The sequence below is a fragment of the Pimephales promelas genome, chromosome 7 (assembly GCF_988280905.1).
Source record: "Pimephales promelas chromosome 7, fPimPro1.hap1.1, whole genome shotgun sequence".
Classification (NCBI taxonomy): domain Eukaryota; kingdom Metazoa; phylum Chordata; class Actinopteri; order Cypriniformes; family Leuciscidae; genus Pimephales; species Pimephales promelas.
Genome location: NC_142775.1, coordinates 37,739,262 through 37,765,927, shown reverse-complemented (window position 1 = coordinate 37,765,927; position 26,666 = coordinate 37,739,262). Strand labels below are relative to the sequence as shown.

Genomic DNA, 26,666 nt, shown 5'->3' with positions numbered 1-26,666 from the left:
CGATATGGATGAGGGTGCGTAAATAATTTCAAGATGAGTTTTTCCTTTAACGCGGTAGGAAATCTGATGCGAAATGAATTCACTCGTTTGAATAAACATTAGCTTTAATGTGTGGCATTATCACACTGTAAACTAGTGCACTTCACAAACAACTTTGTTCAGTCATAGCTTATGTTTAAATTAAATAACCGTAACGAGAATTATTCTCAAAATCTTAAGCACAGTCATTGAGAGAATATTTTCACATCATGCCATAAAATATTTTCTATAAATTGAGAAAGATCTGTTCACCTTCCTGGCCTCCATCCATTCAATACTTTCAATTATGCAATACATTTTAAGTATTTTAGTGTACAAACCTAATATTAGTTATTTTGTATTCTAAACACATTTTTTAATTAAATCATCTTCGCCTGACGGAAACGGAATGCTTCGTTCGCAGTAACTTGACGCATTTCAAAGTGCATTTCATCAGAAATCCCTGCATAATCCCAAAGACTTTAGTATCTCAGAGTTTCATAAGACAGAGTTTGACCATTTTCATCATGGTAATCTGGTTTAAAAAGTTAAATCTGTTATCTAACTACTTTATGTCTTCTATCTGTCTTTTTAACGCAAATGCAGATAGATATGATATATCATTTTCTTTTTAGTGTCATGGAAAAAACATCCTTTATGTCTCCACTAAAAACTTGGAGACATGTTGTAAAAACATTATCTAAGGCTGTGTTCAGAATAGCATGCTAACATACTATGTATGTATGCAGTATGCGTGTATTTAATGCACTGCATCCAAAAATACAGTGCAGCGAACGTGTCTTTCTTGACTCATCAAATGTTAAAACATTATGTTCATGTATGTTAAGACATATGAAAATATGTAAATGAACCTTTTAAAAACATAGCTAGTATATACTAAGCAATATTCAGTATTGGGAACACACCAGATAGCCCCGCCCCCTTCAGTGCTCAGGTAACGATTGGTTACGGTTCTGTGTAACGTCAGCCAATGGAAAAGTGCAATTATGTTGAGGAAATGTATTGTGTTCACAACTTAAATATCATGGTTTTGGTTTTGTAAGCAAAGGCAAATGACCAGCACACATTTTAAGAGCCGTTTTCATGCTTTCACCAACTCTTTAAAAGCATGACGTATGTGTACGAAAACGCAACAGTATTATTTTCTCTTTTACAGTACATTGAACTCTTACAAAACCATAAACCAGCGATGAAAGCTAAAAAAAAAAACATGCTTTTATCAAACATTTAGATATACACTTACTTCAGAACACTAACAGCAACAATCTTTTTTCAGTTTTCTTTTTTTGCACCACGAACACGGACACATAGAAAAGTTCTATCCACATTTCTGCTCAAAACTAGAACTTCTGAAATGACGAGAAACCTTGCGCGAGCCGAAGATCGGGAATATACTTCACGCTAGTATGTAAACGCTCGCAGTTCTCCCACAAATTAAAGGGATAGTTCACCCGAAAATGAAAATGATCCCGTGATTTACTCACCCTCAAGCCTAGGTGTGTATAACTTTCTTCGTTCAGTCGAACACAATCAGAGTTACAGTAAAAGATATCCTGGCTCTTCCAACGATAAAGCCCATTATTCAAACTTATAAAGCCCATTATTCCAAGCTTTATAATGGGAGTGAGTAGAGCCTGAGATTTTGAAGCCCCCAAAAGTGCATCCATCCTTCATAAAAGTAATCCATATGGCTCCAGGGGGTTAATAAAGCCTTCTGAAGTGAAGCGATGCGGTTGTGCAAGAAAAATATCCATATTTATAACTATATAACTTATAATCACTGGCTTCCGGTAACGGTCGTACACGAGTCGAGTCCCGGCGGGTAAGAGTGAACTAACCCTTTAAGATTCGTTCATCATTTATTCGCCAACACGTCATTCCAAACTTGCATGACTTTCGTCTGCAGAACACAAAAGAAGATATTGTGAAGTTATGCCGCTTTTCCATTACCAGTACCAGCTTGACTCGATTCGACTCGGCTCGCTTTTCGCTACGTTTTCCATTGCCGCCACAAATATTACCCGGTCGTCATAGCAACGCCTTGCATTCCTCGTTGCCCTATCAAGCTCTCGCTGGATCCTCTCTTTAGCAACCAAACAAAGCTGAAGAGAGGATCCAGTCGAGCTGGTACTGTGTAAAGGAAAAGCGCCATTAGAATCCAAGCGAAATTGGACCTCATTGAAAAAAATATTTTTCATAATGTCTTGTCCTCCACAGAAGAGGTTTGGAATGACATGAAGGTGTGTAAATCCAAACAAAATATACATTTTTGGGTGAACTATCCCTTTAAGTTCTCATTCTGGAGGTAACGCAACTCAAGGTGGCGCTGGAATAACTTCTTTTGCATTCAAAACAATGGGTCTCCTTCACTAAACGTGTGTACGCCCAAATGTTGTTTTTTAAAACGTTTTCATGAACAATCATGAATTTCCGATTCAAAATCCTATTCGCAAGAAAATAAACAAATGAAACTACAAGTACGCAAAAATCCCATTCTCAAGAGTGGCTTTATAGTTGGGTTAAGATTACATTTCATACGTAGATATGTCATCTTAAATATATTAAAAGTTGCTAGGTTTCCCTGTATAACAACGCAGATATGAGGATATTACTGCACAAACTGTCTTTAGAAAGCGTCGAATGGTTGCTGAGAGTGACGAAAGGCTGTTGTACGGAAAATGTTGTACGGAAAGCCCTTATAGGGAGATGTTTGGGTGTGTTTTATGCAAATGACTAACACAAAGGCCATCTTTACACCTCATATTAAGATCTGATTTGGTCAATCGGATCACAAGTAGGTGTAAACGGGGTCAACGTTTTGAGCTTGTCCACTTTCGACCACTTCCAGAGGTAGTCGAAAACCAATTCGACCGGATTGCTTTTGTATTGTAAACGCTCATGTTGTCCAATACCGAAAAATACCAGCTACTCTCCGTCTACACATCTAACACATGAGCCACGTCTGAAATCGAATACTTCCCTACTATATAGTATGCGAAAAACAGTACATGAGCAGAGTAGTATGTCCAAAATCATAGAATTCGAAAAACAGTCGGCGAAAAGTACCGGGATGACCCACTACTTCCGGCGAGATTCTGAAGTGCGCATACGATGGACACTAGAGCCAGACCGATATATCGGCAGGCCGATATTATTGGCCGATATTAGGCATTTTCCAAACTATCGGTATCGGCAGTTATAATGGCCGATTAAATGAATATTTCAAAAATAAAATAAAAACGAACGAAACACGCTTCAACCATTGTAATGTTGGAGTTGTATAGTTTGTCCACCAGAGGGCACTCTACACCGTCCCTGTTGGCAACACTCGTTTATAACGCGCAACACATTCTAGCTAACCACAAAGCTAGCTAATGCCACATTGTTGTTAATTAATGAGGTTTGGTTCCTCCTCTTTTCTGTTGCGACAATAAAAGAAACAAGTTTATTTTTAAAATGCATTATCATTTTATTTGAATTGAAACTCATATATAACTACAAATAACTAATGTTAGGGAAATCTGTTAATGTTTTGTTGTGCGTTCCTGAAAAAAATAAAATAAAAAATATCGGCCGATATATCGGAATATCGGATTTTAAAACCATCAAATATTTGTATCGGTATCGGCCTTCAAAATCCTTTATCGGTCGGGCTCTAATGGACACTTTACTATCCCATGATGCTACGGCAGAGGAGTTGTTGTCGTTACATATTCGAAAATGGCGGAAACCGGAAACGCGGCTGTAACGTTAGGAGATAAACACACACACACATGCGTATCTCTATTGATTCATTCATATTTATTTATCGATGGTAATATCACAAGCAAATAAATGGCCTTTTCCTTGCCAAAAATCAACATCTGTCATTGTTCATAGGGGTTGTGTGTGAGTTTTATGAGGTAAAATTTATTAGGTAAATAAACGTTATTTGAGAAACTCCGCAAAAGGCGTGATCCGCGAGCAGCTGACCGACGCCTCCACTCGATTGTCGGCTCGGACGACGTAAAAACGCAGATGAAAACAGAACAGTGTGAAGTTGGTGCAGTCATTGGAATGGGCTCTTTAAATTTTCGCACTGTTGTAACAGCGTATGTCACGCGACAACAACATGGCGTATTGAGTACGTCCGGACTCATTCATACTACCCGTATTCATACTATATAGAACGTACTTTTTTTAAACGGTCGCGAAGTACGTTCTTATTTAAATATAGTACCTTCTCACCAGTGTTGTGCAAGTTACTTCCAAACTATAATACATTAGGTATTACTTGTTACTGTTATTTAAAAGTAATTCATTACCTTACAATATTACTGTCTCTGAATTGTAATGCATTACATTACTCATGTATTACTTTTGAGTTACTTTCACCAAAATAACTAAGAAATACTTAACTTTTGGGCTGTAACGATATGCAATATGAAACCGAAATCGCGATTTGCCACACGACTCAGATCCACGAACCTACAGAATCGCGGCACACCTCTTCCAACTCCAGCGTTATTCTCCTTACCGTCCATATCCAATGCTGCCTTAACTTTAAATTAGGCTATTAGTATCATTTGAAGTTAACATTATAAAATACGTAGACCTACACCACAAAACTAGTTGAGGATAAATTATTTAAAATTGGGGAAGTCCAGCATTATCGACATGATGACATTTGCAGTCAAAACTTGAAATAAAAATTCTCAGAAAATACATGTATTGAAACGTATATAGGCTACTTCCTTAAAGGACTCCAGACATTAGACAAATATCAGTCTGTTTTATTTTTAATATTAGGGAAAAGACACACATTCATGCGTGACAAAAAAATAGGAGGTAAAATATATTTTTTGTAATTCTGTTAATTACACTGCGCAAATCGGATGAGGAAGGGTTGGCTCTCAAGTCTCCATAGAACTTAAAATATTCATTTTATTTTAGTTTTCGTGTTCACATTTATGAGGAAAAAACAATGTTACAGACGCGACCGCTCTGAACTGGCACTAAAAGACTGCTTTAAAACTTTCACCTTTAAGAAGTAAAAGCAGACAATACACTGTAATACAACTGTAATACAAGCCTCACTGAACATGTAACGAGTAAAATATTACTGAAAATTGATTAGTAATGCCTTACACTACTGCGTTACAGCAAAAAGTAAAATGTTACTGTAATGTATTACTTTTGTAATGCGTTACTCCCAACACTGCTTCTTACATAGTGCGTGGTTTCGGACGCAGCCATAAACATTATGGGAAGTGCGCTAGTCAGACGGGACTTAAAAACGGGATTTAAACTAGTAGAGAACTAAGTTTGGTTTGAAGATGGAAAACATACCAAGCACAATGTTCTCTCACCATTCCTGATTTCTAATAGAGACGGATTAAACACCAGGTGTAAACACAGGAATGCGTCTCCCTCGTCTACTTGTGAGCCGATTGACCAAAACGCATCTTAATACCAGGGGTCGCTCATCTAGAGTACTCCTCACTACAATGAGGTTGAGTGTATGGGTTGAATTAGGCGTGCATTTCGTGAAACAAATTCTCCTGTGCATACAAAAACGAAATAATCCATGCAAATATTAGTGAACGAGACCCACTGTGCTTTTGAAATCTAGAAGCGTTTGCGTACTTACGTAGAGAATGTTTCAAACCTAACGCTTATCGTACACTCAATCGTTTGCAAAGTTCAGTTAAAAATACGTATTTTTGGATCCAGATCTGTCAGAATGAAACATCGAAGGCTGCTTTTATACTCTTGCTGCTTTCTTAATCTAAACCGGAGTGGGTTCGGGGAAAGCGTCCAGTAAAGTCGGTCCTTTTGTGTTGCCCGCTAGCGAAACGTCGGGCAGATTGCGAGACATCTCCTTTGGCTGTTCAGCTACGTAACAGTTCCCGTTGGCGTTGTAGCCTGTATCCTGCGTATTGTTGTTCAGATAGTTTTGGAATTCCGTCTGGTTCAGCTCTCCTGATTGGCTGAGGAAGGTCCCTTTGGATTGGACGCTTTTATCCGGCTCTGGGGCGCAACAGCCAATCACGGCCAAGTGGTGATTGGCGTACGGCTGCTCGGGCTGCTGGGAGAAGTCTGTGTATTGGTCAGCGGTCACATTGAAGGGACCCTGAGACATGACCCTACTGGAGTCATTGACTCGGTCTTGATAGGAGGCGGTGTCCCCTACGTAGGGCTCATTGGATTGGTTGGCGGAGGCTAAAAGTACGGATGGGCTAGCGTTTTCCATCGGGTAGTACTCCGCCGTGGAGTTGATGAAGTAGGAGTTGCCGTTTGTTTGGTTGTCCGACGCGACCGTATTCTCTGAGTAACACATCACGGAAGTGGGCGGAGCCACCTCGCTATTGGGCAACCCCGCGTCAAACTCCTCCGTCTTGTCTTCGTCCTCGTCGTCGTCTTCCTCCTCAGAGTCGCTGTTGGCCAAGCTCTGTGTGCTGGAGTCAGACAGACTGCACAGACTGCTGCTCTCATCCTCGTCATCTTCGTTCTCCTCATCTTCGTCGTCTTCTTCGTCCTCCTCTTCGTCCTCCTCGTCTTCCTCCTCCTCCTCGTCTTCCAAGGCCTCGTCTATGTCGTCGCCAGCCTGCAGATGCATGATGGTGGTCTGCGGGACTGCATCCGGGATGGCGTATTCCAGTGAATGCTGGCCCGTCGCCATCGGGCTGCAGTGACCGTTCGGGTCGCCGTGGAATCCGTTGCCGACCGTCGAGACGGATCCGGAATTCTGCTGCTGCTCGCGACTCTTCTCCAGTTCCAGCTTCATGATGGTGTGCAGAAAGTGAGTCCGCACCCGGATGGGGTTAAACTCGATCCTGCCGGCTGCGTTGCTGCAGCCCTCTTTTGTGCAGCCACACGGGAATGACATACGGTCCACCTGTGGACATCCAAGAACACTTGAGCGCGGGCCAGTTTTGGATGGTTTGAATTTCACACAGCAGGAATGATCTAAATTAAGCTCCTCTCTCTTCTGAAGGCTCAATGTACCGCGTAAAATGTAACCAGCTGAATCTATGTCTGCTGTCTAACATGTTAATCAGTTTTAACAGGGCGTACCTTCATTAAACTTTAGACATCTTAATCAGTTTTGCTTGTTAGTCTGCTATGCTAGATTTCTTTCATAGGCTTTGCTTTACTACATTATAGGGAAGGAGGACCCTCTTAAAGGGGTATTTAAATCAAAACCTGATGTGCTACTGAATGAGTCTCAAGAACATGTTGGGGTCATAGTTTACTTTAAAATTAAAAAAAGAAAATAATAAAAAAAGCTTAATGAAGCTTATTTTAATGACAATTAAAGGTTCTTTTGCATTATTTTGATGACAATTAAGCACGTTTTACCTCTTTTTGTTAATTATCGTTCTGTGAAAAGTATTATTATTAACTTAATCAATACCTTAAATTATATTAATCAATTTATCAAATAAATCAAATAAAATATTAATTAAAATTGAAAAAAAAAAATTACAAAATAAAAATAAATCAGTAAATATACAAATTATATATTTTAGAATATTTACATTGCAAAATGTTTATACATAATGGTCGTATTTGTCTTTATACTAATTAAACAAAATATTGAATTGCAAAATAGATGCACTGTATAAATATGAGTAGTACATTAATAATGTATTCATTTTACTTTTGATTTTCAGTGATGATTCTAATTGGATTCTCATTAAAGTAATGAAAATAATGTCACAATGCAAAAAAATCTTAATGGTTTAACGAAATTAATTTATTCAAAAATGATAATAATGCTTTTTGAATGTTAATAGTACACATATAAACATTATATAATATTTACATTGTAAAATGTATATTTTTTTAATAAAATAGACTGAATTTCAATAAATCATAGACATACTTTACTTAATTAATCATTTTATGGTGTGAGTATGTGTGAGATTTTTGTTTGATTAACTTGAAATAGTAATTTATTCGGAAGCACTTTATTTTACAGTACTTTTCCCCATGTACATACAATGTACTTATTAAAGTAATAGCAATAACTGGGTACTAACTAGGTAATTTGAACCTAGCCCTAAACCTAACCTTAACCCATGTAGTTACCTTATATATGAACCAGCACTTTCCTAGGTAAATGCACGAATACAGTAAAACAAAGTGTAACCATTTATTCAATTATTAATTATTCTATAACTAAAATTCCTCAGCGGTGAGAACATGTGTTTAACATGTGTATATGTGTGTGTTTGCTCATCACACCTGACACTTGATGCCGGCGAGGCTGCATGTACAGGTCTCGGGGTCACAGAAGAGTCTGCAGTCACAGCCACAGTCTTCCCTGGACACCCTGATGGCTCGTAGCTCGTGTTTCTCCTCCACGTCCAGCTTCTTCACGCCGGATGAGCGCAGAAGAGTGCGTCGCTTCTTAGTGGTCAGAGGCTGAAGGAAGAAATATTCGTCCACTTCTGTGTTATCAATGTCCAGGTCTTCGTCAGAGATGTCGTCCAGCGTGAGAGCGTTGGCCTCGTCGGACTCCACCGCGCCGTTCTTCGTCAACTGAGGAGCATGCAAAAGGTCAAATTTCATCAAGACGTTCACACAGCAATCTATGCAATAGCAAACGTATGCGTTTTGCGTACCCGCAGCCGGATGGAGTTGAGTTTCTCCTCTTTTAAGTGGTCTCGGAGCATGTCTCTGTGGATCCTCTCCTGCTCCATGGCGAACTCTCCCAGTGTGTACTGGCGCACGCAGCTGTGCCTGCTGGACATGCCCAGTGTACTGCCACCCTGACTGGGCACGCTGGTGAATCCCTGCCGCCGGCTGAAGTAATACACCGTCACCTTCTCAAAGTGCACCCTCCTCGTCCTCATCCGCTTCTCTCGCTTCAGTATCGAGGATGCTAAAAAGACATTCAATTAAAGGTAAGTTTTGGTTATTCAAGTTGAAAGACACTAATATGCATCTTTCATTTAACAGCACAGTGATTTGAGGACTAGGATATAGGGCTGAGTGATGGATTAAATATTTACAATATTTGATTTTGTCGACGATATCAAATTTCCAATATACAGAATTTCACAGTGATTTATTTATATGCATATTTATATAACTTTCGTTACTTATTTCGTTACTTAAAAGTAACTGATATTTTTGTAACTGATAACTTACTTGAAAAAAGTAATCTGATTACTTCTCACATTACTTGGTATCCATTACCCCCAAGACTGCTTGTTTTAAAATATTAAGTAAAAAAAAGCATAAATATTGCTTTTTTTTTTTTTAGCAGTTTTCAGCGCCATCATTACTCCAGTGTCTAGTGTCACATGATCCTTCAGAAATCACTCTAATATGCGGATTTGCTTATTTCCGATTATTATCAATGTTGAAAACAGTTGTGCTGCTTCATAGTGTATCTTAAGATTCGAACGAACAGCATTTTTTTATTGGAAATTATTTTTTACATTATAAATGTATTTACTATCACTTTAAAGCTACACTGTGTGATTTTTACCCCCATCTAGCGGTGAAAAGGTATATGATCATCCAGTGAATATTAGTTTCTGTTCCTCTCAATTCCGATTTCGTTTTAACTCCTACGGTGGCCAATGTAGCCCAAGATTAACATGGCTTCCAGTACGACCTCGTCCATGGACGTAAACGCGAAAGGCGAAGCTTGAATTAACGGGTATGTCCCTCTTTGGCTAATGTACTTTCAAGATGGAGGGGCAACATGGCGACCGTATGTATTTTCAATGGCATATTATACACTCACGAGAATACTTTATCACTTGAACGAAGTAAATGTACATTAATGAGCACATACATTTTTGTGTTTTAGCTAAGAATAAACTAAAAGAGTTACACAATGTAGCTTTATGAAGTGTATATTCATGAAAAGTTTGTAAAGGAGTGTATCACAGCTGTATTAGCAAGAAATTCTCCTCTGCTCCTCTAGTGGTCCCACGGTCCCTATGGCTCCTATTGTTGGGCCATTTAAAGGGGGGCCATTTAAAAATATAGCCTGTATAAATATCCCCAGTTTTGGCCTCCACAAGAGTGGAGTTTCCCTGATACTCTCTCCCACAGCTCCCTTCATGTCTGACACAAACAGGACAAATAAGAACCATCTGCTGCTGCCGGTCCCCCGCCCAGAAACACCAGCAGAATCCATTACACACACACACACACGTGAATGTGTGTACTGCGCTTAACCTAGTCTGACTCAGGAAGTCCAGCAGAGCTAAGCAAACTGAGTGCAGGGGCGAAGTGTTGAAGAAGAATTAGGCAGAGGCCGATTGGTTGAGAAAATGACTTAAAAGTGCCATAAAAGTCCTGATAAAAGTCTTTTTTCTTCAGACGTACTATGGATAGGTGACTCTCAAAAACAAACAAACAAACAAAAAGTACTTCCAGGTTATATTTAACCTTAAAACTTAAAGGTGCTTCTTCTCAAATGAATCCTTTTTGTATTGCCTGTGTGTGAAGGGGTTGTAATCACACATTACAATGATCCACTTGTCGGGTTTTGCTATCACCTCTGAAGGCCAGTATTCCTATTTCTATGTGAAATCTCCGGGTCGGATTTTCTGCGAAATCCTTGGGATGTGACGTGCACGCGCGCTCCCGAGCCTCTCTCCTTTTACAGTGGTGTGAATAAGTTTGGACACCCATGCTAAAGTTGCCTAAAAAGAGGAATAAAAATTCATCTTTTGGATATTGATCTTAATGCCTTAATTAGAAAAATGAGGAAAACTCCAACCTTTAAGGACACCAATTTTCTTTGTGATTGAATAATGTATCATAAATAAATAAATGTTTTTCCTTAAAATACAGGGTGCATAAGTCAGGATGTTAAATTCCCATAGAGTCAGGCAGATTTTTATTTTTAAAAGCCAGTTATTTCATGGATCCAGGATAATATGCATCCTGATAAAGTTCCCTTGGCCTTTGGAATTAAAATATCCCCCCATCATCACACACCATTCACCACACCTTGAGATTGGCATAGTTTTACTTCAGTTAGCCTAATGGCTGGTTTGATTTGCATTGAAAGATGATCTTATGGAAAGTACCCCATGCCAATCTCAAGGTGTGGTGGAAGGTGTGTGATGATGGGGGGATATTTTAATTCCAAAGGCCAAGGGAACTTTATCAGGATGCATATTATCCTGGATCCATGAAATAACTGGCTTTTAAAAATAAAAATCTGCCTGACTCTATGGGAATTTAACATCCTGACTTATGCACCCTGTATTTTAAGGAAAAACATTTATTTATTTATGATACATTATTCATTCACAAAGAAAATTGGTGTCCTTAAAGGTTGGAGTTTTCCTCATTTTTCTAATTAAGGCATTAAGATCAACATCCAAAAGATGATTTTTTATTCCTCTTTTTAGGCAATTTTAACATGGGTGTCCAAACTTATTCACATCACTGTATATACAGTCTATGTGACAGCACTGCGAATCAGCATATTAGAAATATTTCTGAAGGATCATGTGACAATTCAGCTTTGATCACAGGAATACATTACATTTTAAAATATATTTACATAGAAATCATGTTATTTTAAATTGTAATAATATTTCACAATATTAGAGCCTTGGTGGAACTTCTTTTAAAATATTATAATATCTTACCAACCCCAAGCATTTGAAAAGTAGTTTACATTGCCGTATTATGTGCATACCAAGGTAAATGAATATGGCAATCATTTTAGTGATCACCGTGTGTATTATCCGTTCATGCCACCAAAGGGTTTGCATCTAACAGCCACTGGCTTTTCATCATGTTTCCTTTGCTGAAAATAGTTCCAGGAATCCAGCTCAGCAGGTTGATTTGAACATCAGTAATTTACGATTATGAGCTACATTTCACATCTTAATGTAGACGTAACCTCTCTCTGAAGCTGTGCTGAAAGAGCAACGCTTTCTAAAGGAGGAAACAGGGGTCCTCTGGGACTCGCTGCACTGTGGGTCATCCGCAGACATCTGGTGCACATAAACTTCTAATTATTTTTAATGACCGAATCAAAGTGGAGGAGCATCACAAAACAAAACAGAGCTCCAATTTAACAGGGGCAAAAAGCTGAAGAGCAGGAATGATTGACAAAACTGGCTTCTTCAAACAACTCACAGAACAGCTCGGTTTATTGGGCCTTAATTAAAGGTACAATATGTAAGAATTTTGTAATAATGTCGGTCATTTTTATACCCGTACGGATAGTTGTGACCCGGCATGCAAATCTCACTGGCTAGTGTCCATGGCTCGATTTGTTACCACTTTGAGGTGATTGGGCTCCCAGGTGAGTCTTGAAAAATAATTAATTGTGTGTGATTGGTTGAAAAAAATTACTTGAGAAGCAATTTCAATTTTACATGAGAGTTTGAATGCATCTTTCTAGAAATGATGACCGATGCTTTTCAAGTGAACTGCTCTTGAATGTCTTATTATAAAGTTAAATGCCGACTCATGCGCTTCTTAACGGTCAGCGGCATTGGGCCAGCTGTTTCACGTTTATTGCGGTGATGGATATTTTCTCAAGCCCCCTTCAGACGGCACGATGACGATCGATATCAAATCTCAGTGATGAATGTTCCTTTCAAAGGACCATTTTCTATTTTCTGCTACCAATTTCGAGCTAGCATTTTCCCTGGGGACATTCTCTTGGAAACTGCATATCCCATCTTCCCTCTTGTATACCCACAATTCAGTGCTTTAATGGAATAATGCTGCGTTCAAGTCATCTCGTATAGATCGTAATTACGAGTTGGGGGCGTGTCAGTGAGAAACGCTCATTCAACGTCTGTTGACGGTAAATTTTAATTGAATTTCAATGTATACTCATTGACATTGTAAGGCTTTTTAATTTATAAAGCAAGCTCTCTGCACAAAATATGATATCATTGTAATATAAAAAATTATACCTAATGATAGCTTCATAAGCTAAAAAAATATAAAAAGAAAAACACACCTAATGCGCATTCTTTGTTCTTCGCTTTTTTATTAGCAGAGTTAACAAACCTTGCTGCATTTTAGTTTAATTCATTAAAGGTGCCATCTGTAAAAATTGAGGTTAAAATATCCAAAAAATGAGCAACACGCATCAAAAGATTGAGAAGAAATAAGGTTGATGATGTCATTAAAAAACGGACAAGTTACAGTGCTGCCGAGATATTAACCTGAATTAGCATGCTAAATTACTAGCCCCGGCCCGGCAGGTGTCGTAATACCAGTTTCGACCATGGGAGGCGGTATGCGGGCGGGCAACGTTACCACCAGCCAAACTGCAGTACACGAGTAAGTCGCGCTCGCGCCAGCTTGTGTGTACTTGAACCTGACGTCAGTCGTGTGGAAAATACAGCCCACTACTACATTTTAGTTCAGGGAAGAGTTAAACAAAAATGATTGGTCGATATTATGCATGAGGAATACATTTTGGTAAGTTGTAGCATACTGTATCTTTCAACAGTGTTCGTGTTCTTTTACCATTAGCTAGTAGAGATGATCGGTTCACGTGCGCTAGGGATCTGTCGTGTAAAGCGCCAATACTGTATTTATTGTTTGAATTGCGTAATAAAATGAACAGAATCTGAGAGCTGACATCGGTCTCCGTGTCCTTTTCTGTGCATGACAGAATTGATGTGTGGCGTGAGTGTGTGAAAAGTGTTGTGAGAGTTGGCAGCTCTGAAAGACGCTAGCTTGGTCCACATCAGGGAATGCTGTCTGTCAAATTAATTCAAACTAATGATAAAAATGTAATATGAACAAATCGAATATCATATAACTAGAAATAATAGCCTGGGCTTTAATTTTCCCATATCGTCGAAATGCACCGACTTGTCTATGAGACGGCCCTTATAATTTAGTATTGAGATGTTGTTCATTAAGTCTCTAATCTCTGAAAATCTCCAAATGCTCCACGTGAAACTGCGGTCTTCCAACCTTTTACTATCGCGTCAATTGATTTGATTAATATGCACGAGGGAGACATATCAACACAGCACTCGCCCATATTGTTTGAAGACATGAGAGAGCGCGTGGCCGTGGAGGTATTTCTGGAGGTAATATACTGCCCCCATCTGGTATGGAACATGTTGTATGATTTGATTTTAAATCCCATTTGGCACCTTTAAAAGAAGGTACACCGCCATTTCGCTCCGATGAAACTGACTTGAACGCACCTCACGTCGTAAACACGACTTCCCACCTTCCAGGAGGACTTGAACGCAGCATAAGACAATGTTTTGTGCCAGTTGTCATTAGTTTTAAAGGAACAGTTCACCTAAAAATGTAACAAAATAGTCGCATGGAGTCATTTTTATGATACTTTTATGCATATTTTTCATTTTGTATGTGGTCACTCACTATGAAATGATGTGTGATTGTTCAAAATGTGTCCTGAAAAAGAAATAACAGTAGAGTTTTGGAAGGACATGAAGGTGAACGGGAAAGAAGAATTACTAGCCCTAATGACTAGGGTTGGGTATCGTTTGAATTTGAACGATTCTGATTCCGATTCCGATTCCTTGTTTCGATTCCGGTTCCTAACGATTCTCGATTCCGATTCTTTTAAGAGGCAGGGTCAAAAAAGTTTCGCTAACCTTGCTAACCAACGGCCTTTCTGAAGGAAATACTCCTTCTGTCACAAATACTCCTTTTGTCACAAATTTTGCATTTTGCCGAGATTTCGTTATTTTTAGAAAAGTGAAGCCACACTTTGGACCGCCGACGTCAGCGACTCGCACGGTTATGCCAGCACTTCCGGTAGACGCTTCTTCGTTGGTGTTGTTCAGCGGTTTCTTCTTCCGGTCGGCGGACTGTGAATATCGAAACTAGGAATCGAAATTTTAACTTTTGAACGATTCCGGGAAAAACTAAAAGTTAGTCCCGGTTCCAATCGATACTCGATTCTCGATACCCAACCCTACTAATGACTAACAAGGCCTTTTTGTAGTTTTTTATGTCCTGAACTTGGCTACTTTTTGAATATTCAATCAGTAATAATGTTTGGATCATTTGTCATTTTACTGTCACTACAAATTTACTATTAATTTCAGAGTAAAAATAGTTTCAAAGGAAATCCTACAGCAATGTTTTGCTCATTGTCTCACCTGTCCGCTGCAGCATGTGTGTTGAAGATGAGGACGATGCTGCTGCTGATGAAGAGTGTGTGAAGTGCGAGGCCGATGGGTTGACGCTGTCGCTGCTGTCTCCGCTCTCAGTGCTCGATATCTCCTCCTCCTCCGACTCCCTCAGGGAAGAACAGGGCGACGCTCCCTCCACCTCCTCAAACTTCCTCTTCAGAATCCCACTCATGGCTGCACGAGACAAGAGAGAGTTCCTCAAGTAAAAATCACATTTATTTTCTACATAGGAAAATGTATGTTTAACATTTCAATGATATATTGTGTTATTTTAGTGATGCACGAGCAACAATTCATTGTGATTTCAACTACACTTAAAAAAAAGAGGAAAGCTAGCGAGAGACCTTGCGAGTGCGCGTTTCATCCAAACCACCGAGTTTTACCGTTTTTTTTTTTTACTGTAACTGACAGATTCCGGTCAAAAAAACACAACACGGGAGTGGGAGGGAATAGGAGTCACTCTTCTGGGATTGGGACGGGATTAGATGTTTTTTCGTGGGATTGGGACGGGACAGGATTTTTTTTTTTTTGTGGGAATGGAACAGAGAGGTTTGAAAATCCACTTCTTAGCTTCTATATATATATATATATATATATATATATATATTTGGGCTGTCAAATGATTAATCACGATTATTTTGTATAAATAAATACACACACATGCATGTATATTTAAGAAAAAAATATTTATAAATAAAATATTTATATTTATATATAATATAAATCTATATAGTATATGCATGGAAATATTTCTTAAATATATACAAGCATGTGTGTGTATTTATATATATATATATATATATATATATATATATATATATACACTCTAAAAAATGCTGGGTTGTTTTAACCCAATTTTGGGTAAAATATGGACAAACCCAGCCATTGGGTTTGATTTTTAAATTACATTTTTTACCCAATGGCTGGGTTTGTCCACATTTTACCCAAAATTGGGTTAAAACAACCCAGCATTTTTTAGAGTGTATATATATATTATATATATATATATATATATATATATATAGTTATGCACAGTGCACCCACATAACACAAACTTTTATTTTGGATGTGATTAATCGCAATTAATCGTTTGACAGCCCTAATATATATATATATATATATATATATATATATATATATATATATATAATAAGAGTTCAGATGCAAATGCCTCTAAGTGCCATTTGAAATTTTCTTCTAGAATGATAATTTTTATCAAGCTTGTATATTTAAGTTCAGTGATTTCACTTAAATGGCAATGAAGATTACCTATTAATTGTTATTTAAGTGAAATTACTGAACTTAAATATACAAGTTTGATAAAAAAATCATCATTAAAGAAGAAAATTTCAAATGGCATTTAGAGGCTTTTGCATCTGAACTCTTCATATATATACACAGTATAATTAAATTTACTATATTAATTTAATTACGCATTTCACAGAATATTTTATCCAAAGAATAAAAATAAAAATATTTTATTATATTATTTTATACAATCTTATGCGTGTATTATTTCAGTTTAATGAATGGCGTAAGTAACATTGTATCATCATTTCTGACTCAATTCCATCATTCGCTATATGCTTCACAGAATAAGCATTACCTCATGAAAGACTTTTTCCAATTTTTAAACACTTTTTTTTGCTTTAAACAAAACGTATAAACTTTAAATGTAATTCGTCTGAAACCCCAGGCCACTGTAAAAGTGGTCAGCTGCTGATGCTCTATATCAAGCTTCCATTTGCTCTGATCCTCAAAGCACTCAATTAGTGATAAGCGGTAGAACACACATCCTCCTCTCTCCTCCTCGCTGCCATTGATCACCAGGCCTCACAGGACCACAGATGGAAGCAGAGAGGGGGGGGGGGGGAATACTAATTGAATTCTACCTCAACCTTCCAGGAAGTCACTTTTGTCTGTGTTTGATAAAGAGTCTTCAGGAAAGAAAACAAACTGGAAACTTGAGATGAGTTTTTTTTGGAGAATTGCACTCAGCTTCAGGAATTTATTAATCATAGTACAAGGACACAGCTTGACTGAAAATGAAAAGAAATGAGACTCAATGCGGCTTGGAAAGACGTGTTCGGGAGACGGCTGTAGGAAAAAAAAACTTTTTTTTTTTTTTTCAAAAAATCACTCACTTTTACAATGAAGTGAAGTACCCAAGAGAAACTGAATCATTCCACTTAAAATGAGCCTGAAGGATGTTTATGGTTGCCAAGCAACATGATGCATTAATATAGAATGTGCGTCACATGTGTGTTTAGATGTGAAACACAATAGAAACCATGTAGCAATGCCCAGAGAACCAAGCCCAACACGGTTGGGTGATGGTGATGGTGAGTTTTGCACAGGTACGGCAAGTACCAGTTTCATTTTCTCCATAAAAAGTACTGTAGATTTCTGCTCTTGCCTGTAATAAACCTGTTCTTGTTTAACCTGTTGGATCATTGGACAGATTTCACACAGATTTCCTAAACCTGCAGACAGTATCTTTTCCCTGTTGTCTCCTGCTTATTTCTGTAGCTACAATTGAGCCAGAAATGAGAAGAGTGAAACACATACGCACACGCAGAAGGGAGAGGACGACTGGCTGGCAGCCTCATTACTGAAGGAGGGAGTGTGTTGTTTCACACTGCAAGTCTCACAGAGCAATCGTGTGTGTCTCTGAAGCCCCAGCAGAGCGGCTGATGAACTGGGATTTTAGAGGTACGGGAACACTAAAATCTGGGTTGTGTTTTATGCCCTTCCCATCCAGTCACTCGGATGTATGTCATTGCTTATGTTGCACGAGTGTTATGTGTGTGTTTAAATGTGATGTGTTTAAATGAAACGCCATTATTCTGCATTATGAAAAGCTGATTTATTATGTACAGTTTTTTTTTTTCCTTATCAATTTGTTTTATTCACCATAGGCCTGTATGCTTGGGTTGTTGGAGAAAATATATACAAAAATTACACAAATAACAAAATTTCTCTAATGCTAATATTTTGAAATATTATTAAAATTTTAAATAACTCTATTTGAAGAGTTATTTAAAATAGAGCTATTTAAAATATATTCTATTTGAATATATTTTAAATGTAATATATTCCTGTGATCAAAGCTGAATTTTCAGCATCATTACTCCAGTAAATCATATGCTGATTTGATGCTCAAGAAAAAAAAAGAAAGAATATATATATATATATATATATATATTAATATTGTGTGTGTTTGATTACTATCAAACTGTTATAATCAAATAGTTGTGCAGCTTAATATTTTTGTGATTTAAAAAAAATATATTTTATGAATAGAAAGTTCAAAAGAACAGCATTTATTTGACATAGAAATATTTTGTAACATTAAAAAATGTTTTTTATTGGCATTATTCAACCTATTCAATGCAAAAAAAAAAAAAAAAAAAAATTACCTAAAAGGATCTTTGAGGAACTCTTCTTCTATATGGCATCACTGTGAAACCCCACTTTTGGAAGCTTTGGTTTTAAGAAGGGCTTTTCACACTTGAAATAGTTAACCCCAGGTTATTCTAAATCCCGGGTTATTCTAAACCCCGGGTAAACCGAATCCTGGGTAATCTTAATTTAAATTACAAGTGTGAAATGGGGTTAAAAGCGGTGTTTAGAAGGACAACAACCCAGCGTTAAGCATGGTGTGAGACAATCTTTATCATATTTTCACATCATAAAGCAATTGTGCTGTATTTCTAATCCAATACTGAATAAAAAAAAACAATAAAATTCCTTTGGGTTAAGACAGGGTCAAATCTTGCATGACACCGAAACGCTGTTCCAGCTCGTTCTGGCCCAGTTTAACCCCTGGGCAAGACCAGCCTCGGCCTGCAGGCTCCATGGGTCTCAGCTGAGGCCTATTGTTCCTCTCTCTGTGTGTGTGTGTGTGTGTGTGTGTGGGGAAGACAGCAACTGGAGAGCCTCCAAACCACAGCAGCGCTTTGGAATGTGTCTCCCTCCCTTAAGGACAGAACACGGCTCTGTTCTCCACAGACCAACTCTGAACCCCTGGAGCAACAGAATCCACTGAAAACAGTGTGTACTACAAGGCTACATGCTAGGTTACCTTTAATGCCTGCGATTTCAGCAATCCAATAAGATCATTGCAAATCACACTGTACAACATGTATGTAGGGCAGACTGTACGATGATGACACCTATTGAGCGTAGGCTACGACTCAAGTTAGTATAGAAGAATGAAACGTCATTCTTCAGCATGCGCTATTGGTAAACAAATAGAGCAAGATGAATCGCACTTTTGGCAATTGAGGTTTGAATATGCGCTGAGGAGAATATGGATGTGGTCATGGCTAGGGAAAAGAGCCATGGCACAGACTGATCTCATGAAGTAGCGTGTGTATGACACGCCAATTCGTATTTCCATTTTTGGCGTGCTATCAAGACGCATAATCGCCTTTCAGCGTGTTTATAAACGCCGTTGACTTAACGTTATATAAATATATGACTTACCTCAACCCCGTCCCTAAACTTAACCGTCACTGGGGTTAATGGCATATATGACTGGAGATTTGACTGCGTGTTCAGACACGCGGAATGATGCGGACGTTAACGGCGTAGACATATACGCATACACCCGGATACACGCGGATAGCTCAAAATGCGTAGAGATGACACGCCACCTGACTCGAAAGTGGCGTATATGTTTACGCAAAAGTCATGATGTCATGTTGCATAGCATGTCAATTTGGTAAATGGAGCTTGAGGAAAGTAGTTTTAAGTTTTAGCGCTACGTCGCGTTGATCAATACACCATTTCATGTTGCATTTGAATTGGCTAGTCAGTAGATGAAGGTCATAGTAGCAAACACACAATGAGACGATCATGCTAAATTTCTGACACTGTTAGAAAATTATAGCAGGCTATCTTTGGTGGCAACATCTCAGTAGTCTTCTTCAGACTATTTGATTCTGATAGGCAATGTTCCCACCAGGGTTAATATCCACCAATCGGTGGGCGGGGCTAAAGCGGCCGCGTTGATCATCTTCTGCGGGGGTGGTGTTTTATCCTCTTCGACGTTCCCGTAGTTCCCCACTTTGAAAAACGAGTCGTTTGCTGAGCCTGGTGTCAATAAAAGCTTTTATTGGACTAACAAGGACGTTTTCAGTTCTGAAACTTATACAGGATATTCTTATAATATGATGACCTCTTAGAAAATTTGATTTCTCAGTTCATCACCCCTTTAAAACTGAACCAAAAGGCACAGGGATATGTTCACAATCTGATTGGTCGGCTTTTATAATGTATATTTTGTGACGGTACTAACCGAACATCCAAAACGATGCTGTGTTCTGGGCTAAATCCGCTCTGTATGCGTGTAATCTACATATGATGATATTTTGACCAGAGGAGCTGATGAAATGTGTAAAGGAGTCAAAACAGCGACGGGATTCCCTCCGTCACAGACGCAAACCAAGTTGAGGAGACGCGGTTCTGATACCTGAACTGAACTGTGACGAGAAAAAAACAGGTCCGCTTGAGCATTCTGTCCTGTTTAGGGTCTCATCCTATGACATCATGTCCTGTTTTTGGTTCGTTTACATGCCTTTGGTCCAGTCAAACCGCATCAGAATTCGTTTGGACCCATCTTTTCAGTTTGGTGCGCACCAGGGTTCAGATAGCAGCGTTCACACTTACTGTATCAAAACGCGCTAACAGAGCAATCGCACCAGGGTTCGTTTAATCCAACCAAAACACGCTCTTAGCCAATCAGATTTAGCATTGAATTGCAGATGTGAATTCATTGAGATGAATGAGAACGCTAACTGTTATCTTTCTCCAGGTATTACAGATTTTTCCTGCTTTCAAGATCTGGATCGTATTGAAAACACCAAAAAATTCCCTTGATCTAAGCCCCGGATCTGTTTGAATCCCGCTGTTTCCCGCAGCGGTCCGGCCATATACAAGAGGCTCGCAATAATTGGAAATGGCTTCTCTAGTTTTGGAGACACAATGTAAGTCAATTTTCTCGTAATCATCATAATTAGTTCCCCTTGTTGAAAATCCATTCGCATTTTCCATCCTCTGCGGATGCCGCGCTGCTCTGCAATACCCCAAAACGGTTACCATGGAGATGCTAATACACTTGTACAAATAGTGAATTTCACATTTGAGAGTCGTTCTGTGCGTTCTACAGCACACACACACACACACACACACACACACCCTCCTCACGATCTGAAAATAAACGCTCATGCAACACCTCATCTGTAATCAGAGGGAACTCATTGATGAAATAACCGTGAAAGACAATCACTCGGGTCTAGCAAAATTTCGTGACGTTTTTGTTCTGTTTTCTTGCAGAAGATGCTACTTGGTGGATGTTGAAGATCCTGCGACTACAGCGAGAGGAGCTCAACTTTCTTGACATGACATCTCCAGCTAACCCGAGGTAACAAGAGCTGACTCTGTACTAGAGATACAGACTCTAACACACAGCTAGTTATTTCTCCTCTAGTACATCTCTAGCTCTGCCTCTCTCTCTCTCTCTCTCTCTCTCTCCCTTTGTCTTCTCTTAGCTGCTGTAGTTTTCCACAGAACCCTTGCAGTATTTTACAAGTGAAAATCCTGCAGCAAAAAAAACAGAAGACACAAAACAGCCACTCCCCGGGCGAGCTCTGTTCAACACGGACACACACATGAACAAATATACATGTACTTCAGCATTGCCAATGCAGCACTGACAACCTATAGAGATCAATACTTCTTGGCAGCGGAGGCTGAGCGCTATGAGGAGCCCTATAGAGGGCTGGGCAGCACGACCACAATCTTATATCACCATTTTTAATTTTATATCACGCTAACTGAATTTTAGCTGCTCACTCATTGGAAAATTGGTTTTATTATATATTAATAAATGCGGTAATAGAACTACCTATTTCAGGATTTTTATAAAAAGTTTAGATATCAATACAATAATACATATTTTGAGGAAAATTGTAGTAAGCATATTTAATTCATCTATAAAAAGGTCATTTAATCTAATCTAAAAATGCTTTTATGTATTAATGCAATCGTGTGGTCATACATATTTTGCGACCATTTATCGTTTACATATTTAATTAGTACTTCGAAGTGTTTATATATTAATACAATAATACATATTTTGAGAAAATCGATATTTAGTATATTTATTTAATCTATATAAAAGGTGATATATTTTTGGTTAAACATATTTTGGGATAATCTATATTTAATTAATCTATAAAAAATGTTTTATATACAGTATTTACATACTTTTGTGGTGATGTATATTTGGTATTTATATTTCATATATTTAATTAAAATATATATATATATATATATTAGATTAATACATATTTGGGGAAATCTATATTTATTATTTTTATTTAATCTATAAAAAAGGTCATATATTTTCGGTAAAACATGTTTTTAAATAATCTATATTTAATTAAAAATATTTGTATATTTATAAAATTATGTGGTAATACCTGTTTTTATATTAATACAGTCATGTGGTAATACATGTGGTAATACATATATTTAAGTTTTATATTTCATATAATTAAATAATTAATTAATATACTTTTTCATATATATATATATATATATATATATATATATATATATATAATATAAAATATATAAGTATACATGATAAATTTGTGTGTGTATGTTTCTATATTTTTTTATTATATAGCCTAAATTTGATAAAACAGTTCTGAGGTACACCTGTGAAGAGCATCAATCGATTTTTATATTAATGCAGCAAGTTGCAATGTTGCTTAGCAACTGTAAACAGTTAACTTGACAACAAGTTCCTCATCTCGACTAGTCTGGGACACAAATCTACCTGGTTAATAATGCAGAATCTCAACCAGTTGACACATTTCTCCGGCGTCTCAGCCAGCGCGTCCCCGATAGACTGCAGGTCAAAGAGGAGAGCGCTCGCGGAAGCTGACCTCAGATTTCCCATCAGGCCAGGCGTGACACATCACAACAGAAACAGGGCACGAGTCATGCTTTCGCTTCGAAATGCACCAACCTGCGTCCACCGGCGCGTTACTCTCCTCCCTCTCCCCACGACACTTCTCTCAGAGGAGCCTTTCAGAGCCAGATGAGATGTGCTGAAAGACGGCCCTCCATTTCAGTCGAACGACAGAGGAGACCGGGGCGAGAGAGGTAAAGCAGAGGTGCACTCCCGGTCTCCAACAGACCGAACACTCGCTCTCATTCGCTCCAAACACACAAAGACTCATTAGCTGAGGACTGGAGACTGTGCACAGCGACGCCTGCCTGCCTGAGAGATCACATGGGTGGAAGAGAGAGAGTGAGAGAGTGAGAGAGCTGTGCCTGTGTGTTCCTGCTGTCTGCAGATATTTTTACCATCATGAGAGGGAGGGAGGGAGAGAGAGAGAGAGAGAGAGAGGGAAAACAGACAGCGGAGAGACAGTCGATAGCCGGCACAGCACCATAATCGGTAGAGGTGAGCGAGGGCACCCTCAAATGAGCCAAAAACAGTAATAGAAACAATCAAACGCACACGCTCTGGCTCAGTGGGGATTTGTGCTAATGAACTTGTGCTGCACTTGTGCTTCATAAATACTCCGTTCAAGGCGGGTGATGAGACTCGCAAGCAATCTCACATATAAACAACACACTAAACGTTACAGCTGGCATCCCCAAACAGGCATCACCACGTGATTAATATTTAAACTATTTTCCATAGAGTTTCAGTCAAAAAAACATCTATGTTGTTGTGAGATGACGAGTAATAACTCATGGAGTCATATACGATTTTGCTCATTAAATTAAACAATATAAGCACAATGTCTAATATTCAGAACTTTCTTGTCCGATGACTTTTAAAAAATAAATTTTAATAGCTTCTCTGATTTAAACATCAGTAGCAAAAACAGTGTTTTTCTGTATCATTTCAATGAATCGATTCCCAACTCTGATTCAGTGATTCATTTGTGCCATCACAGAATGTTCACAGACATTATATTATATGCAACTTTATTCATTTATACTAATAAATATTCATACTATTTATTTATTTACTTTTAATTATTCATTTATTTATATCGGCGGTCCATATTGATGAAGATTAAATATCATTCTTTCCTGTATTTTTCATAAATTATGCATACATTTTTTACTCAGCTATGAAGTTTAGACTAATTCTGTGAAACTTTCTTGTTTGATAACTTTTAAAATTAATTTTTAATAGCCTCCCTGATTTAAAGCAAAAGCAGTTTTAGAGCGGGGACGTTTGATTCATTTATCTGAATCTGTTCAATGAATCGGTGATTCAGTGATTCATTTGAGTCATCACTGAATGTTCACTGACATCCTTGTGTGGCATTTTTCACATATTAAAATTATTTTGTAAACATTATTAATTCATACGATTAAATATTGATACTACTTTTTATCATTTATTTACATCGGTCCATAAAAATAAAAATTATTAAATATCATTCTTTCCTGTGTTCATAAAATTATACATACATTTTTTTATTCAGCTATGAAGTTTTGACTAATTCTGTGAAACTTTCTTGTTTGATAACTTTTAAAACTGAATTTTAATAGCCTCCCTGATTTAAAGCAAAAGCAGTTTTAGAGCGGGAACGTTTGATTCATTTATCTGAATCTGTTCAACGAATCGGTGATTCAGTGATTCATTTGAGCCATCACTGAATGTTCACTGACATCCTTGTGTGGCAGTTTTCACATATTAAAATGTTTTTGTAAACATTATTAATTCATACGATTAAATATTCATACTACTTTTTATCATTTATTTACATACGTCCATAAAAATGAAAATGATTAAATATCATTCTTTCCTGTGTTCATAAATTATGCATACATTTTTTTTTTTATTTAGCTATGAAGTTTTGACTAATTCTGTAAAACTTTCTTGTTTGATAACTTTTAAAAATGAATTTTAATAGCCTCCCTGATTTAAAGCAAAAGCAGTTTTAGAGCGGGAACGTTTGATTCATTTATCTGAATCTGTTCAACAAATCAGTGATTCATTTGAGCCATCACTGAATGTTCACTGACATCCTTGTGTGGCATTTTTCACATATTAAAATGTTTTTGTAAACATTATTAATTCATACGATTAAATATTCATATTTCATACTACTTTTTATCATTTATTTACATTTACATATCATTCTTTCTTGCGTTCATTAATTGCAAAACAAGTATTTGTATTTACGATACTTTAATGATTATGAATCTACTTGAGAACAATAGCTGTTTGGTTGAAGTTCTTCTTCTGAATAATTTTAGTTATTTCTACATTTCTTGAACATCATCAAACATGGCAGTATAATAGCCCTCCACATGATCAGTAAATAAAGCAGATATTTGGATTAAGAGTGCACTTAAATTACTCTTGAAAGCTCCTGGGAGTCGAGCTGTGGAGTTATCATTAATGTTAACATTACAGTTCTTGCTTCAGGAAATCCTTCCACTCGATGGCACATAAACGGCACAGAAAAACAAGAGTGTGTGGTCTTCAAGCTATTAGAGGCTGAATAAATGCTGTGTCAAAACACTTTGATTATTGCTTGCAGCGTTGTGTGACGGCCACCGCGGTAAAAGCGGCGCGGGACGACTTGTCCTCTGCTCACCGAAGCGTTCGGACCTCCTCTAATTATCACAAAATCTCTGATTAAGACTCTCTCAACTCATAAGGAAAGTCCAGCAATTAAAAATGTGGTGAACAGTAGGTCAATATACTCTAATTATTCATTTTCAGCCCATCTAATTCCTGCCAATTATACTTGCTTAAAACAAGGATAGACCTATTCAACAAATCCTTCAAATAAAAAAATATTTAAGCACTGATCGCTCGTTTTTAAACTGCTTAATCCCACCTATAACGGATTTCATAGTGTGTTTTAAACCAGCTGGCTTCAGGAGGACAATGCTTTTATGTGTGTTTTGGATTTAATGAAGGTTTAAATCGGAGCGCTGGCTGAGTTTCTGGACGCAGATGGATTTATCCTGGACCAGGTTTTCTTTTGGAATTGTGGAAAACTAAACATTAAAAGCCTTTGTGAGATGGGGAATTTTGCAGTATTACAGTAGCACACTATTGCTTCCTGCCTATAAATGTTTACCCCGACTTGAATCTATGGCCTTGCGGGTCTGTGACCCATTAGAGAGAGCAGAACAGACAGTCATGAATGGCTCAGCACTTGATTTGACCAGAACAATCAAATTATTTCCTCTCGTTTCCTCTTTATCTTGGAATGCTGCCTATTGTATAACAGTCATTTCTAATTTGCATTCCCTCTCTTTCTTATGGGATATCATACCAGGAGCTCCATTATGTAAAGATGCAAAACATATGACTGGCAGTCCACACACATACTCACACTGAGGCTCTGTACCAAAACCTAGTGAGCTGCCTACGCGGGTTGCATTTTAAGTGCTCTTAACGTGAAAGCATGATTATGTTGCCTTTTAAGACACTAGCTATGTTTCCAT

The 26,666-nt window shown here is 37.8% G+C and overlaps 1 protein-coding gene across 4 annotated transcripts in view; it reads right to left on the bottom strand.

Moving 5' to 3' along the window:
• Window positions 1–31: 31 nt before the first annotated feature.
• Window positions 32–26,666, bottom strand: part of csrnp3 (cysteine and serine rich nuclear protein 3) — a 53,539-nt gene continuing 26,904 nt past the window's right edge. For 2 of the 4 annotated variants that reach the window (XM_039683679.2, XM_039683680.2), the window contains 4 exons: window positions 15,126–15,332; window positions 8,649–8,908; window positions 8,269–8,565; window positions 32–6,916 (listed from right to left, as the gene is read on the bottom strand). In XM_039683679.2, the coding sequence (XP_039539613.2) occupies window positions 5,807–6,916; window positions 8,269–8,565; window positions 8,649–8,908; window positions 15,126–15,332 (1,874 nt within the window). In that variant the 3' untranslated portion in view covers window positions 32–5,806. Of the gene's footprint in view, window positions 6,917–8,268; window positions 8,566–8,648; window positions 8,909–15,125; window positions 15,333–23,007; window positions 23,091–23,199; window positions 23,455–26,666 lie in introns of those variants that run through there. The other 2 variants (XM_089133432.1, XM_039683682.2) reach the window with 2 other exon arrangements.